The 15,467-nt window shown below is 39.7% G+C and overlaps 1 protein-coding gene across 1 annotated transcript; it reads right to left on the reverse strand.

Moving 5' to 3' along the window:
• Positions 1-1,751: 1,751 nt before the first annotated feature.
• LOC116907777 (argininosuccinate synthase-like) lies at positions 1,752-3,347 on the reverse strand. The gene is given in 2 exon segments (XM_032910920.1): positions 1,752-2,477; positions 2,480-3,347. Coding segments are annotated over 2 exon segments (1,236 nt in total). The 5' UTR covers positions 3,249-3,347; the 3' UTR covers positions 1,752-2,010.
• Between the last annotated feature and the right edge of the window lie 12,120 nt (positions 3,348-15,467).

Raw genomic sequence — 15,467 nt, forward strand, 5'->3', positions numbered from 1 at the left:
ACCTCATCAAAATGAACAAAATGTCATTAGACATGAGACTATGGTATAGTGTGTTGTTATTCCCTTTTCTTTCCTGTTTTTATTTGTAGTTATTTGAGAGATATCTATAAAGATTACACATTCATGCCTTTCATTCCTACTCTAATAAGTAATAGCCATTAGAAGTAATGTTCTAATTATAAAGAAATCTTGTTCCAATCAACTTCTCATGTTAGGGGCAATACCACATGTTCATAAAAAATATATATTTCATGTTATTTTCTCAGGGCAAATGGGAAGACTACCTGTGTGCCCCCTTGGTTCTCTTCTGGCTGTGGGGTATGTGTAGGGTGGTACTTGTGTTTCAGCATTACCATGACTCTTGTTGATAATTACCCATGTTCTTCTTTCTTCTGGCAAGTTTTAAGATCTCAATTGAAGAAAATGTTTTCTCAACATAACATGAGACTGGGTTTTCTAGTCACCAGCTGAAGTAGGATTCCCAAGAGTGAAGCTCTACCAGCATAGAGTGTAATGTGACTACCACACATAGTCACTAAGATAAGGGTGTTTCTTTGTGACTGAAGTGCAAGTCAACCTATTTGACATCCACACATACTAGCATACATCAAACACACATACAACACACACACACACACACACACACACACACACACAGCTTCATACATGAGTCTCAAGGTATCATCAATCATTATCATAATTAAATTCAGAAACCTTTCTTGGTATTGTATGAACCAGTTGGAGAACTCTTTCCCAAGGAAGACCATTTTCTCCTACTCTTAGCATTCCTTCCTTGCCTATAGTTCTTTGACTGTTTTGATTAAAGCCAATATCTTACAGTAGACTTAGTTTACAGAATTATTTTATTGAAACTGATTTTCTTATATGAACTTTTGATGGTGACCAGTAAATAACTCTAAACTTTCTTGCACATTACTGTAAGTTGTTTGAATCAACAACTTCATATAACAAGCAAAATTAAATTACAGGGCAGATTTTTTAGGGTGTTTTGCAGCTGCCGATCAACACTAACCATGAACTAAAGCCACGGCAATAATATAAAAATATCATTTCATAAAATGATTGTAAGTACATTTATACTTTTAAAATATTTAAGGAAAATATTAGTGGAAAAAAGGCAGAAAACTGAGAGAAAGAAAGAAAATTACCCACTTCATAAAACTATGAATATTTGAATCATTTGGAAAAGCCATTGGAACTCAGTCATAAAAAGATGAATGTGAAAAGTGCACTGAGATACTGGTTGCCACTTCAGCAAAAACCAGGAGCACAGGTTTTCACAGTTTACTTTGCTAAGGGAATTGGGGAGATGTAACATTTTGTGCCCTACTAGTGAGGTTGCAAATCACACTCTTATGATTAACTGTAATATCAAAATCAGGAACCTACTGGGTACCAGTGGGCTTATTATCACAGGGATCTAGGAGGCTGGGTCTAAGCCAGCATTACTTTTGCAAGATTTCCAATATCTTGGCTACTGGTATCTGCTGCTGGAAAAGAAGAGAGAGCTTTCTTTAAAAGTGTAGCCCCTGGTAAACTGACCATCCTCTTGTGGAAGCTTGAATATCCAGGAATATTTGGACAGCACAAATTTGATGTTGAGGAATTCTAAGGAAGGTAGGGACAATAGGTTGGGTGTGTAGGGAAAAAAGGGTGAATCAAAAATTAAAAATGATCAAAACTCATATAAATTACATTCTAAAAATTAATAAATAAATACATTTTTTAAAGACTAATGTAACTTCTTTTAATTGTCATTTTACGCGCTTTCTGCAGCTGCCTGCCACCCCCCCTTCCCTTCGATGACCACTTTTGTAGGCTATAGGGGACCAGGGAACAAAGCCTGCGGGTGGGGGGAGGTAAAGGGGGGCCCAGCAGCCCCAGTCAGGTGGTAGGAGAACAAGCTACAATTACAAATTTATCACAACAATTAATGCTGGAGCCTGGGAGAGCTGCAGAGCGGGGAGGCCCGCGCCTCTTTGTCACGGTCTATTTGGCGGTGACCTTGCTCTGAAGGCGATGGTACTCCTTCAGCCTGAGCGAGTTGATATTGATGAAGCCCGTGGCATCAATGGGTTCATAGTCACCCTGTACGTTCATGCTCACCAGCTCTTCATTGTATAGTGAAAGTGGAGACTCCCGGCCGAGGATGTACACCTGGCCCTTGAAGACAGATACCTGCACCTTTCCTTCCACCCGCTCCTGGGACTTGTCGATGCAATGGCGAACGAATTCACATTCAGGGCTGTGCCAGAAACCGGTGTATACGAGCTCTGCGAATTTGAGGCCCAGGCCCTGCTTGATTTTGCGTACTTCCCGATCCATGGTGAAGGCCTCTATGTCTAAATGAGCGTGGTAAAGGATGGTCCCTGCTGGGGTCTCGTAGATACCCCGGGACTTCATTCCAATGAAGCGGTTCTCCACGATGTCAATGCGACCTACTCCGTGCTTGCCGCAACTTCATTCAGGTACATGAAGAGGTCCAAGGATGTGCTGTGGGTAGTGCCATCTTTGACGTTGGTCACCTTCACAGGGACCCCTTTTTTGAATTCTATCTCAAGGACATCTGGGGTGTTGGGTGCTTTGGCAGGGTCCTGAGTTTTTGTGTAGAGACCTGGAGGTGCTTGGTTCTTGGGGTTTTCCAGGATTCCAGCCTCGTAGCTGATGTGCATAAGGTTCTCATCCATGCTCCAGGGGCTCTTGGGGGTGACAGGGATGGGGATTCCATGTTGCTTTGCGTATTCCATCAAATCATTTCGGCCCTTGAACCGGTTGTAAAACTCGGGCATCCTCCAGGGGGCGATGACCTTAATCTGGGGTGCTAACGAGTAGCAGGTGAGCTCAAAGCGGACCTGGTCATTCCCCTTCCCTGTGGCGCCGTGAGACACATACTTGGCCCCTTCGCGCTGGGCAATTTCCACCTGTTTGCGAGCTATGCAAGGCCTGGCGAGAGAGGTGCCCAGGAGATAGCGGTCCTCATAGAGTGCACTGGACTGGACAGCAGGCCAGATGAACTCTTCCACAAACTCCTTGCTTACATCCTCAATGAACACCTTTTTGGCCCCAAGCTTCAGTGCCTTCTTCCTGGCTTCCTCAAAGTCTTCCTTCTGGCCAATGTTGGCCAGGTAGGCAATGACATCATAGCCTTGTTCCTTCAGCCACACGAGGATGCAGGAGGTGTCCAGACCACCACTGTAGGCCAGAACCACAGAGCCCTTGCTGGACATCTTGTCTTGGATTGTAGCTACAGGTCCCTGGAGTCCGTAGTCTGTCTTCCTGGCCGGGTGAACCACTCAGTGAGCCCAGGCGGCAGTGGCGAACAGCGGAGCAGGCAATACATTTTTATTTACATAAAAATTTTTTCCCTCTGGATCATTTTCAGGATTAAGAAGCCATCTTTTTTTTTTTTCTCAAGAAAGCTTCTCAGGGTATAGACTTTGTATAGGAAGCAGCATGTTCACAATTCCTAGTGGCAGAAATATTACAGAATCCCCTTTGTGAACATTCCATTTCATCTCCTGTATGTTCAACTTCACTAGAGAAGTTGGATAATAATTGATGTAAGAGTGCCTAACTCACTGTAGGCTGAACCATCCCTGGGTAGGAAGTCCCCAACTGTACAAAAAAGTCAGCTGAGTATAAGCTAGCTTGAGAGCTAGCTAGCAAGCAGGGGCTTCTGTACTTGAAGTGTAAGAGCACTTCAATGTTGTGTAAGTTCCTTTCCAAATACAACTTCACATAAATTACACTTGTGACTTTCTCTAAACCTTCTAAATTACATTTGTAGCATCAAGAACGTCTAAGACATATAAGTTTCTGCTATATTTCTAAATGAATGGGTAAGAATTTGATAATGATATTGGTTGTAAAATGAAGTTCAATTTTAGAATAATTAGTAAAATGTTGGGAGATAAATCTGAACATTTATTTATGTTTTACTGGAGATACTTTATTCTGATTTTCTTATTTGAAGTTATAATATTGCATCATTTCTTCTTTCTCTTTCCTCCTTGCAACCCTTCCAGTATATTTTCTCTGCTCACTCTCAAACTCAGGACTTCCTCCTGTCTCTTTTGTATATATTCCTAAATATATAAATACAACATATTCAGTCCAAATAAAACTACAAGTATGGATATGATTTCAAGGCTGGCCACTTGGTTTGTGTAAAACAGTTGGAGAACTCTTCCCAAGACTGCCGTCTCCTGCTCTTAGCATATCTTCCTTGTCTGAAATCCTTTGTCTGTCGGGGCCTCATAAGATCAAAATACATAGAACAAGTGATCTTATAGAACCCAGTTCCAAATGATCTACCTATAACACGAGCCCTTCAGCTAAAGCTCAGGAAACATTATGGAAGAGGGGATAGGAGGGGTATAAGAACCATAACAATGAGATGTATCCTGTGAAGTTGTGTCTCCTAGAACTGTTTGGAATGTTAGATCCCTGAAGTCTCACCAACATGGCTGACTAAGCATGAACTGAACACAAATGACAGCAGTAGACACGTTAACATGGATGGGGGAATTCTGAGCATTTTAAGATGTTGCCAAATGCTTCCGCTTTTTCTTCCTAATTTTGAACTCCAGAAAACTCAGATGTGGTAGGTTACTACACACATTCTTAATGACTTAAAAACATTTTTGGTTGTAAAATAACTGTGCATCTGATGAAATACAGAATAGATGGAATACATGGAGGAAAAAATGAATCAAGTGTAAGTAATCAGTAATTCTGAGAATATATGGCACATGGCACATACTCTAGGAAATAGCTTTGCATATTTGAAAGGGGCTATATCTGAAGAAAACCATTTATTATTCTAAAAACATATGGCATGATTAAAAAGAAATGTTTGTCTGCATGTGTTATCCATATTTTCAATATTTTTAAGGAAATAGAGTTGATGACAAAAACAGTCCAGTTAAATTTAAAATATCCTGAACACACTGGTATAAAAATCCTGGATAAACTCTTTCTACTCTAAATTTTCTATGTATTATTACCGACATTATTCTAACTTCTTGGGGAAAATTAAGCATAATGGAAAGAGGACTATCTACTCAAGCTCTCGTGAGTTTATACAAATTTAAACAGACTTATTAACTATGTTTCGTTCATGTCTTAGTTTAGATCTTTATGGCTGTGAAGTCACACTGTGACCATGGTAACTTTCATAAAGGAAAACATTTAATTGGAGCTGGCTTACAGTTCAGAGGCACAATCTGTTATTGTCAAGGCAGGAAGCATAGAGGCATGTGGTGGACACGGTGCTGGAGAGTAGCTCAGAGTTTTACATCCAGAACCTCAGGCAGCAGGAAGAGCAAGTTACACTAGGCCTGGCCTGAGCATTTGAAATTCATAGCCCACCCCCAGTGGCACACTTACAATGCTGCACCTACTTTAACAAGGCCACAGATCCTAATGCCACTGGTTATAGACCTATGGAGGACATTTTCATTAAAAAAAAAACCCACAAGTTAAATCAAAGTCTCACTGTTCATTGTGAGATTCATCTTAAAAACAGAAATATTAGGTCTGAAGCAATCTTCTGCAACTGAAATGGATATCCTTTCAAAGCTGTGGATGATTCTGTGACCAGCTTCTTTGTAGGAAGGAAGAAAGGGAGGGAGGAAGGAAGGAAGGAAGGAAGGAAGGAAGGAAGGAAGGAAGGAAGGAAGGAAGAGAGAAAGAGAGAAAGGAAGAAATAAAAGAAGAGGAGAAAATGGAAAATGTGTATTGAAACATCTTTGTCCATTTTATTAAAATTCCTCACATCACCACTTTCTTCTTGTCATCTCTCCAGTACAAAATATTTCTCAAAATTCTGTAGAAAAAGTGTTTTTTTCGAAAATCATTGAGATAGGAAAAAAGTAAAAATAAGGGAATTTTTGAATAATTTTGATACCTTGAAATTTTTAAGGTAGTCAGATTTTCTTCGTCCCTTCAGCAATTGACTGCAATCTATAATCTAAAATAACACTTTCCTCTTCTAAGTTTCTTTTGGTCAGGGTGTTTTACTTCAGTAAATAATTGAAACTAAAACTGAAGAAAAACAGTTTCATTAGGATATTTTAGAACAATTATTTCTCTAATAATAATTTTAATAAATTTATGGCACACAACCAAAAATTTGAATTTAGTAAAAGTTTTAACGGGGTACACTTTTTTTTTACTTTTTTATAGTAGCTAAAAATACTTATTAACAAAGAAACACAGGTTTGCATTACAGTCTTAGAAGTTAAGGGATGATTGGATGACTTAACATGCCTTTGAGGACATGGAACTCTTATAGCAAAGTTCCCAAGGCTTGTGCAGAAACATTAGCATTATCTGCCTTTACCACCATTGAACGGCCTTTCTGGAGGAAGTAATCAAATGTCTAGTCAGTCCAGATCAGAAAAAGTAAACACTTCTATTCAAGCCTGACTAGATAGATCAATGACAGTGAGTTTATTTAGGTTACTTACAGGAATATGGATGAAGGGTAACTTAACAGGAACATGAATGAAGGGTAACTTACAGGAACGTGGATGAAGGGTAACTTACAGAAACATGAATGACTCAAAGACAGCAGCAGCAAGAATCCCACACCAGGACTGGTGATCTGTAAAACTTATCTCTACAGCTCCCTCCCAGGCTTCCTGAAAAACTGCAAGGTCTGCTTAGGCAATGGTGCTACAAGGCTCCTGAGAGAAACAAACTAATAACTAATTCTACTAAGATGCCATCCCTGGGCATCTCTTGTCATCAAATGGTGTTCAGTTCTGGGAATGGGTTATACCTAATTGAGTTGTTGGCCAAAACGGTCCCATGGGAAGCCTCAAACAACCCAGGCTATTGGCAGTGCCATAGGGTACTTGCCACAAACTCATGGTGTGTGCTGAATGCTTCAAGCTGAAGATGAGACCTATACAATCCATGAGATAGAACCCATATCCAACACTACTTGGGTGATCAACAATCAAAGACTGAATAACCCAAGGAACTAGGGTAAAACCAAACACTACTTGTCTGAATGATATTTTGCTGTACTCATTGATCAGTGCCTTGTTCAGTCTTGACATCAGACAACCTTCCTCTTTAAGCAGATGGGAACAGATACAGAGATCCACAACTGGACAGTATGCAGAGAGTGAGAAACTTTGGAGCACTGGGCCATAAATAGTATGTTACCATGATATTCCTCCCCTCAAAGCTCACAGATGGAAAGAGTATAAGAGCCAGAGGGTGTTGAAGACACTAAGAAAATAAGACTCTCTAAATCAACATAATCAAAACACATATGAACCGAGGCAGCATGCATGGCTTGCACGAGGACCTCTGTGTTTATATTATGATGTAGGCCTAGATGTTTCAAAACCTGCATTAGAAAAGAAAGAGCATTAGGATAGCTGCTTAGTAATAGTTCCTTGGAGCAAATACAATCTGCATTGTCAGGATATCAACAGTTCAGCTCAGTAGTGTCAGTATAGCAAACACAAATCAGGAGCAGTGGTACAATCCAGCAGAAACAGCCAGTCCTCTGCTAAATTGGCATGAGTCAGCAGGAGTGACCAGGAGCAAGGACACCAGAAGTTCTCTGCCAAACCTCTCTCAGTGAAGTGAAGAACAGTGAAGTCGAAGACAGACCAACAAAGCATTGCAAAACTGAATGCATAACTACTACAGCACTGTCTATTGAGTCCTTTGGAGGAATTAGAGAAAGGATTGAAGGAGCTGAAGGGGCTCTCAACCCCATAAGAACAACAATGCCAACCAACCAGAGCTCCCAGGGACTAAACCGCCATCCAAAGACTACACATAGACAGACCCATGGTTCCAGCTGCATATGTAGCAGAGGATGGCCTTGTTGGGCACCAGTGGGAGGAGAAGCCCTTGGTCCTGCCAAGGCTCGACCCCCCAGTGTAAGGAAATGCCAGGGCAGGGAGGTGCAAAGGGGTGGGTGGATGGGTGGGAAAATATCCTCATAGAAAAAGGGAGAGTAGGGATGTGATATGGGGTTTGGATGGGAAACAAGGAAAGGGGATAACATTTGAAATGTAAATAAAAAATATCCAATAAAAAAAGAGAGAAAAAATATGACCTAAAAAAATAAATGAATAAACTCCATCCAAATATCACCTGTCTGCCCGTTGGTCTTGCCTTGGCAAAACACCATGTGAGTCTGTCTTAGCAAAACTTCACATGAGTCTGTATCAGCTGACATATCCAAAACCTTCCACTTCACTCTGTCAATTGGCCCGAGTTCAAGGAAGCAGCAAGAAGCCACCAGAATACTACCAGAAGTTTTTAATGCATTTCTTTCTATGAAGTCATGATAAAGGATGGCAGTAAGGAATGGCAAGGTGTACCAATACCATCCAGAGTTGTCCACCATCTGTTGGATGGTATTTATGTTTTTTCTTAATATTATGCAACTTTTCGTGCGTTTGCTTTAGCAAAACATCCTTTCACCCGTGTGCCCTGGCTAAGCATCATTTGACATAACTGACGTTCCAAAGAAACCTGAAGTTTCCACTTTATTATGGCTTCTAGTTTAGTGTTATTATGGGATTCCTAAGTGTGCGAGTAAGTGGATCTCTGAATCTTCTGCCATACCTTGGGCTCTTTTATTTCTGTTGCTTTCTTTTGTACAACTCTTATGTGATAGTTTTTGTTTTATCTTGTTGTAGATATAATTTAGTTAACATTTAAAACTGAAATAATGAAAATTGCAGGCAAATGTATGGAACAAGAATAAATCACCATGAATGAAGTAATCCAAACCCAGAAAAACAACATTAGTATGTATTTAATTATTTGTGAATATTGTCTGTTAAGTCATTTACAACCTATAGAACCATAGTGGCTAGGCATACAGAAACACACTAGGAGGGACATATACATCTCCCAATAAAGGAGAAAAGGAATAGATGGTTATGCAGGTAGGGGAAGCCCAGAATGGATGGATCAAGAAGTGAGGGAGAGGGAAAAAGATGACAAAGGAGGAAATACAGGGTAAGACAAACAAAATTAAAGGCCATTTCAGGAATAGTATGAAAACCTAATACAATAGAAGCTTTCAAAAATACATACGTATATGACGGGAATCTAAATGAAATTGCCAAATAAACAGGGAGACAGAGCCACCCCTGGGCATCTCCTGTACCAAATGGTGTTCAGTACTGGGTTATACCTAACTGAGGTGTTGGCCAAAAGGGTACCATGAGAACCCTCAAACAACCTGGGATATTGGCAAGACCATAACGTGCTTGCCACAACCTGATGGTAAGGTTCTACGGCTGGAGATGAAACCTATACAACTTATTGAACTTGGGGCTGGTTCCAACCAGAGCCTTCATTCCTCTCTTGGTATTGGAGATGAAGTTACAAGTGGTTTTGAGCCACCTGACATGCATGCTGAGAACCAAACACAGGTCCTTGGAAGAATAATGCACACTCTTAACACATTAGCATCTCATCAGCCCAGAATACAGTATTGGTTTTCTTTAATTAAAAACAAAGTACAAATGTAAAGTAAAAATAGCAAAGTACCTGGAAAATGTTTAATTTTCCCCCAAGAGGGTAAGAATTATTGGGGTGGAAGTGTTAAAATAGAAAATTTCCTTGCAGATAAAAATGTGGACAGAGTTATAGTAGGAGAACAAAAGTTAGATAAAAGGAAAAGCAAGCAGAAACCACTTTTATCCTGAACATTATTTTTTAAAATAAATTAATGTCACTGTAAAAATGAAATTTTATAGACATTAATAGAAAACATTTTTCCATGAGACTTAATATCTACAGAGATGAAGAATATGATGATATAAACAGAACTCTAACACCTTTCTGAACTTCAAAGCTAAAAGGAAATTTTCATGATCATTTTAAAATAAATCATTCAATTAGTAGCTTCCTTTTTCTTGTACCATTTCCACCTGGGTGCAGTAGAATTTTTGGCTTCAGACTCAGATTCTTTTAATCCCACATTTCTGGAATGAATGAACCACATCAGCTCAAGCCACATGAACTATAAATCTTCCACCTTTAAAAATAAAATAAGGCATAGCTCTTAGCTCCTCATCATAAATCCAAATCTTGATTATTTCTGGAAATCACAAATATTTTCTTGAATTGTTATAGCCAGAAATAATAGTTTCCATCAGCATGAATGGCTCTGCTCAATGTGCTGCTCCTTTTGATTTTTCTCCAACGTCTTGAAAAGATTGGACAGATCTATATGTCTGCATTTGTGTGCCTTTCCTATTTTTGTCATTTCATCTGTAAGGAAAGAGATGGAAACTATGACACATAATGACAATGGCATCTGCAGAGATGAAAATACATGTGAGAGGTATGACACTGCGATTATACAGTACTTCAGTATCTGAGGCAGCCAAACACAAGCTCAGGATTGTATCTGGATTGTCACCCTCCTTCTAGCAATTCACTTGGCACCCTAGATCCTTTACCTATGCATTGCGTGCACATACACCCCACTCTGAAGGATACACACAGCAACCTCGAACCCCTTGTACATCAGGCCAAAATAAACTCTTCACTGAATGGTAGCTTGGTTCTCCTTTCCTGACAACAATCAAACTAAAGCAAATTTATTCAGATATATTCTTAAGGTACTCAATACAAAAAAAAAAAATTGAAAAGGCGGATCCAGCTTGAACTGGTTTTGACTACATGCTCCAGAAGGCAAAACAGTGTCCTGAAATGAACTTCCAGGGAAAGTCCCCACTTACCATCTCATGCCTCTGCATAATTGGACATACATGTGATTAAAATTAGATGCATTATGGGAAATGATATCCGCAGCAGAAAAATGATTATGTGTCCTAACCTAACAATTAAAACATCACCCCCCACACACACACATACCAAATCCTAGGACTCCATAAAAGGAAACTCAAACAATGATCAGTGCTCTTGAGTATCCACATTCCAGTGACCCTCTTGTTCCTTGACGTATATTCTGATTTCTACTGTTGCTTTGCTTTAAATACCATTTTTTGCTTCTTTTGAAATTCTGTGTAAGCCTCTTTAATTGGCCACTACAGATTTCTGTTCATTCTCCTGGCCCTCTGGGCCTCTCTCCTGTCTCTTCCCATACCTGATGCTGTTCCCCATTTCCTCCCCCTCCCCTCTCCCACCCATTTCCTCCCTCCTCTATCTCCTATGACTATTTTGTTCCCTCCTTTAAGTATGATCCAAGCATCTTTGCTTGTACTGTCTTTCTTGTGTACTTTCTTTGGGTCTGTAGGACATATCAAGAGTATTCTATACTTTAGTCACTTGTCAGTGAGTACATACCATGCATGTCCTTTTGGGTCTGGGTTACCTCACTCCAGATATTTTCTAGTTCCATCCATTTGCCTGCAAAACTCATGATGTTCTTATCTTTAATAGCTGAATAGTATTCCACTGTGTAAATGAGCCACATTTCCTGTAAGATACCTGTGTTGTTTCCAGTTTCTGGCTATAATGAATAACACTGTTATGAGCATAATGGATCATGTATCCTTTTGGTATGGTAGAGCGACTTTTGGTTATTTGCCTGGGAGCAGTATAGATGGGCCTTCAGGTAGAACTATTTTTGATTTTTTCTGAGAAAATGTCAGACTGATTTCCAGAGTGGTTGTATCGGTTTAGAATCCCACCAGCAGTGGAGGAGTGTTCCTCTTTCTCCACATTCTTTCCAACATGTGCTATAACTTGAGTTTTTGATCTTAGCCATTCTGATTGGTGGACTCTCAGGGTTGTTTTGACTTGCATTTCCTTGATGACTAAAGATGTTGAACATGTCTTTAAGTGCTTCTTGGCCATTCGAGATTCCTCTCTTGAAAATTCTGTTTAGCTTGGTACCCCATTTTTAAATTGTGGGTTTTTTTTTTTTTTGGAGTCTTACTTCTTGAGTTCTTTATATCAGCCCTCTGTCAAATGTAGGGTTAGTGAAGATCTTTTCCCAATCTATTGGCTGCTGTTTTGTCCTAATGACAGTATTCTTTGCCCTCAGTTTCATGAAGTTCCATTCACCAATTGTTGATCTTAGAGCCTGATCTATTCATGTTCTGTTCAGGAAAATTTCCCATGGGTCAATGTGTTTGAGGCTATTTTACACTTTCTCTTCTATTAGATTCAGTGCGTCTGGTTTTATGTTGAGGTTCATTAATCTATTTGGAATTGAGTTTCGTGCAGGGTGATAAAAATGGATTAATTTGCATTCTTCTGCATGTAGACATCAAGTTAGCCCAGCATCATTTGTTGAAGCTGCTTTCTTTTTTTTTTTCCATTGTATGGTTTTGGCTTCTTTGACCAAAAATAAACAAACAAACAAATAAATAAATAAATAAATAAAGTGTTCATAGGTGTGTAGGTTTATTTTGATCAGCCTGTCTGTTTCTGTACCAGTAGCATGCAGTTTTTATCACTATTGCTGTGTAGTACAGCTTGAGGTCAAGGATTGTAGGAGTCTCTAGGAAGTCCCAGAGACTTGGGATGATGGGGAGGTTCTCAGGAGTCAATGTGGGTAACTTTAGCCAAGATGCCTAGCAATGAGGACATGGAACCTGGAAAGGCCACCATTTTTAGCCAGGCAGGACCTCTAGGGGAGGGATAAGAACACCAACCCACCCACAAAACTTTGACCCCAAATTTGTCCTATCTAAAAGTAATGCAGAGACAAAAATGGAACAGAGACTGAAGGAATAGCCAAACAATAACAGCCGGACTTCAGACCCATCCCATGAATGAGCACTAATCCTTGCCATTATTAATGATTTTGTGATGCTTGCAAATAGAAACCTAGGATAACTGTCCTCTGAGAGGCTCTCTCCAGCAGCTGATTGAAACAGATGCAGATACTCAAACCCAAACATTGATGGAGGTCTGGGACTCTTATGGAAGAGTTAAGGAAAGGTTTGAGGTTCTGAAGAGGATGGCAACATAACAGGAGAACCATCAGAGTCAACTTTTATCTCTGGAATCTCTCAGAGACCAAGCTACCAATGAAATAACATACATGTGCTGGAATGAGACCTCCCAGTACATGTGTAGCAGATATGCAAATGTTTCTAACTGGGTCCCTCAACAACTGGAGTGGAGGCTTCCCCAAAAGCTGTAGCTTGACTGTGGTATCTGTTCCCAAACAAGGCTGCCTTGTCTGGCCTCAGTGGGACAGGATGCACCTAATCTACCAGAGAGTTGATTCACCAGGGTTGGGGTATACCCAGGGAGGGCTTCACCCTCTCAGAGGAGAAGGAGACTAGGGATGAGGGGAAGGACTCTATGAGAGGGAACCAAAAAGGGGGGCAGTGTTTGGGGATGTAAATAAATAAATAAATAAGCCACTAACTTGGAAAAATGTCATGCAGACCTCATCTTCCGGAGGAAATATCACTCTGCTTTCTGTAGTTGCTATACAAGCTTGCGTTCCCATCAGCAGTGAATGACTGTCCCCTTCCTCCACAATCTCTCCAGCATGAGCTGTCACTTGTTTTATTGACCTTAGCTATTCTGACTGGTTTAAGATGAAACCTAATTTCCTTTTAAGTTTCTTTACATTTCAATCTTCAGCAATAATTATTTTCTAATATTTATCACTTTACTAGCTAGACATATTAGTATTAACTCAATAAAGTTGAAGCAACTGCAACCATTAGAGAATATTCTGTTTCAAGTAGGATTCCCATTCAGAGAGATTTCAAGTGATGGTTTTTCCCTCTTTTCAGATGCTTGACTTCTAGGGCAAAAACATGGTTTAATTGTCACATGTTGGATATTCAAGTAATAGAAAGTATTCTAAGATGAACAAATGAAGGATGAAAATGCAATCTGAAACATAGTTTTGGGTATCAATGATGAAAGACTGAGACATCTGTGGTCATGTGAATGAGGGCATTTGTTGATAAAATCACAACTTATCCCCCTTTCCTCAGCTCCCAGAACTGGAACTGCCAAAAGTTGTTGCCCTTTCTGTAATAAATAATCCAGGCTGCTGTAGGAAGTCAAAGTAATTTACATGTTACTATAACATTTAAGTGACAATGAGATTTCTGATAGAAATTTGTTGTTAATTTAATTATATTGTTATGTGTTACATACTTTAAGAGGTATGAGGGTCTTGGGTTGCTGCTTTAATTGGTGGAGTGATTTGTCTGGCAAGCTGGAGACCCTGAGTGCATTTTTCAGTAGCATGAAATCCATGTGAAAATTATATGCAGTTCTAGCATCGGGAAAGATTAGTAGTTTAAGGTCACCCTTGGTTACATAGGGAGTTTGAAGTCAGATTGAACTACCTAAGACCCTATCCTGGAAGAGAAAAAAGAACAAGTGTTGGACTGATCAACTACGAATTGATTTTCATTCTCAATTTAGAAATCAGAATGACATTTTGTTCAAAACTGTTTTCAAGTAATCGTCCTATATGCATAACTTTTCTCCAGTTGTTACTAGCCTCAATTTATTCTATTTCGCTGTAGCAAAGTCTTTAGATAAAATGGAAAGAGATAGCTAGCACCTTCATTTCATTGGTATCTATCATGGTTTGAATCTGATCTTTGCCTTACTTTTAAAAGCTCCCGTTAGAAACACCTGGTACCCTGCATGTGGCACTTTAGAACTGTGAAACTTCTGGAATATGGGCCAACTGGCAAAAATTAAGTCATTATGGGTGGTCTTCTGAAGTTTCTGCTCAGTTCACTGATCCTGTAATGCTCTCCTTCCTGATCTTTTTAATATAAACATCTATCCTCAGGCATAAGATCTTGATACTACGGGGTTCTGCCTACAAACATTGGGCCAAGCAACTGTGGAATGAACACTGTATATCCATGAGCCAAAATAAATCTCTCCATCATTTAAGTTGTTTTTGTCAGGCAATTAGTCTCAGCAAAGAAAAGGGTAATGCACCATTTTATCTGATAGTAAGTTAGTTGTCTGGAATTTGCATTAGGAGCCTTTGGTTGGCAGCCACATTGTACTTCTCTCCCTCAGTAACAGAATGGTCAAAATGTTGTGTTTAGCCTTCTGAAAATGGAAGAAAAGCCACATCCTTTGCAGATCAGTGTGCCCTAGAACTAACTTCTGGACAATTGAATATGAAATAGCTTTTAGAACATAAGTAGGACTTCGTTGATGTTACAATTGTTATACATGGAACTTAAAAATGAGGTTGAAAGGGCTCAGAGGGACAAATATCATAAAGAAAAAGGAAAAATGGAAAAATGTGGACTTACAGGACCAATGCCTCTACTTGGGAGTTGGAAGCAGATGTCTTCTTTTCTGATGACTTTGGCTTATGTCAGGATGGATGGCTCCCTCCCTGCACAGAAGGTTGAGAGCTAGGAGGTGGAGGCGATGCCTGAAACATCAGAGAAAACTTCAAACCTGGCATCCTGAACCCTGTGTCATTACTGAGCAATGACAGCAGTAATATAAAATCCTATTTTTAGGCA

This window comes from Rattus rattus, chromosome 8 (genome assembly GCF_011064425.1).
Source record: "Rattus rattus isolate New Zealand chromosome 8, Rrattus_CSIRO_v1, whole genome shotgun sequence".
Classification (NCBI taxonomy): domain Eukaryota; kingdom Metazoa; phylum Chordata; class Mammalia; order Rodentia; family Muridae; genus Rattus; species Rattus rattus.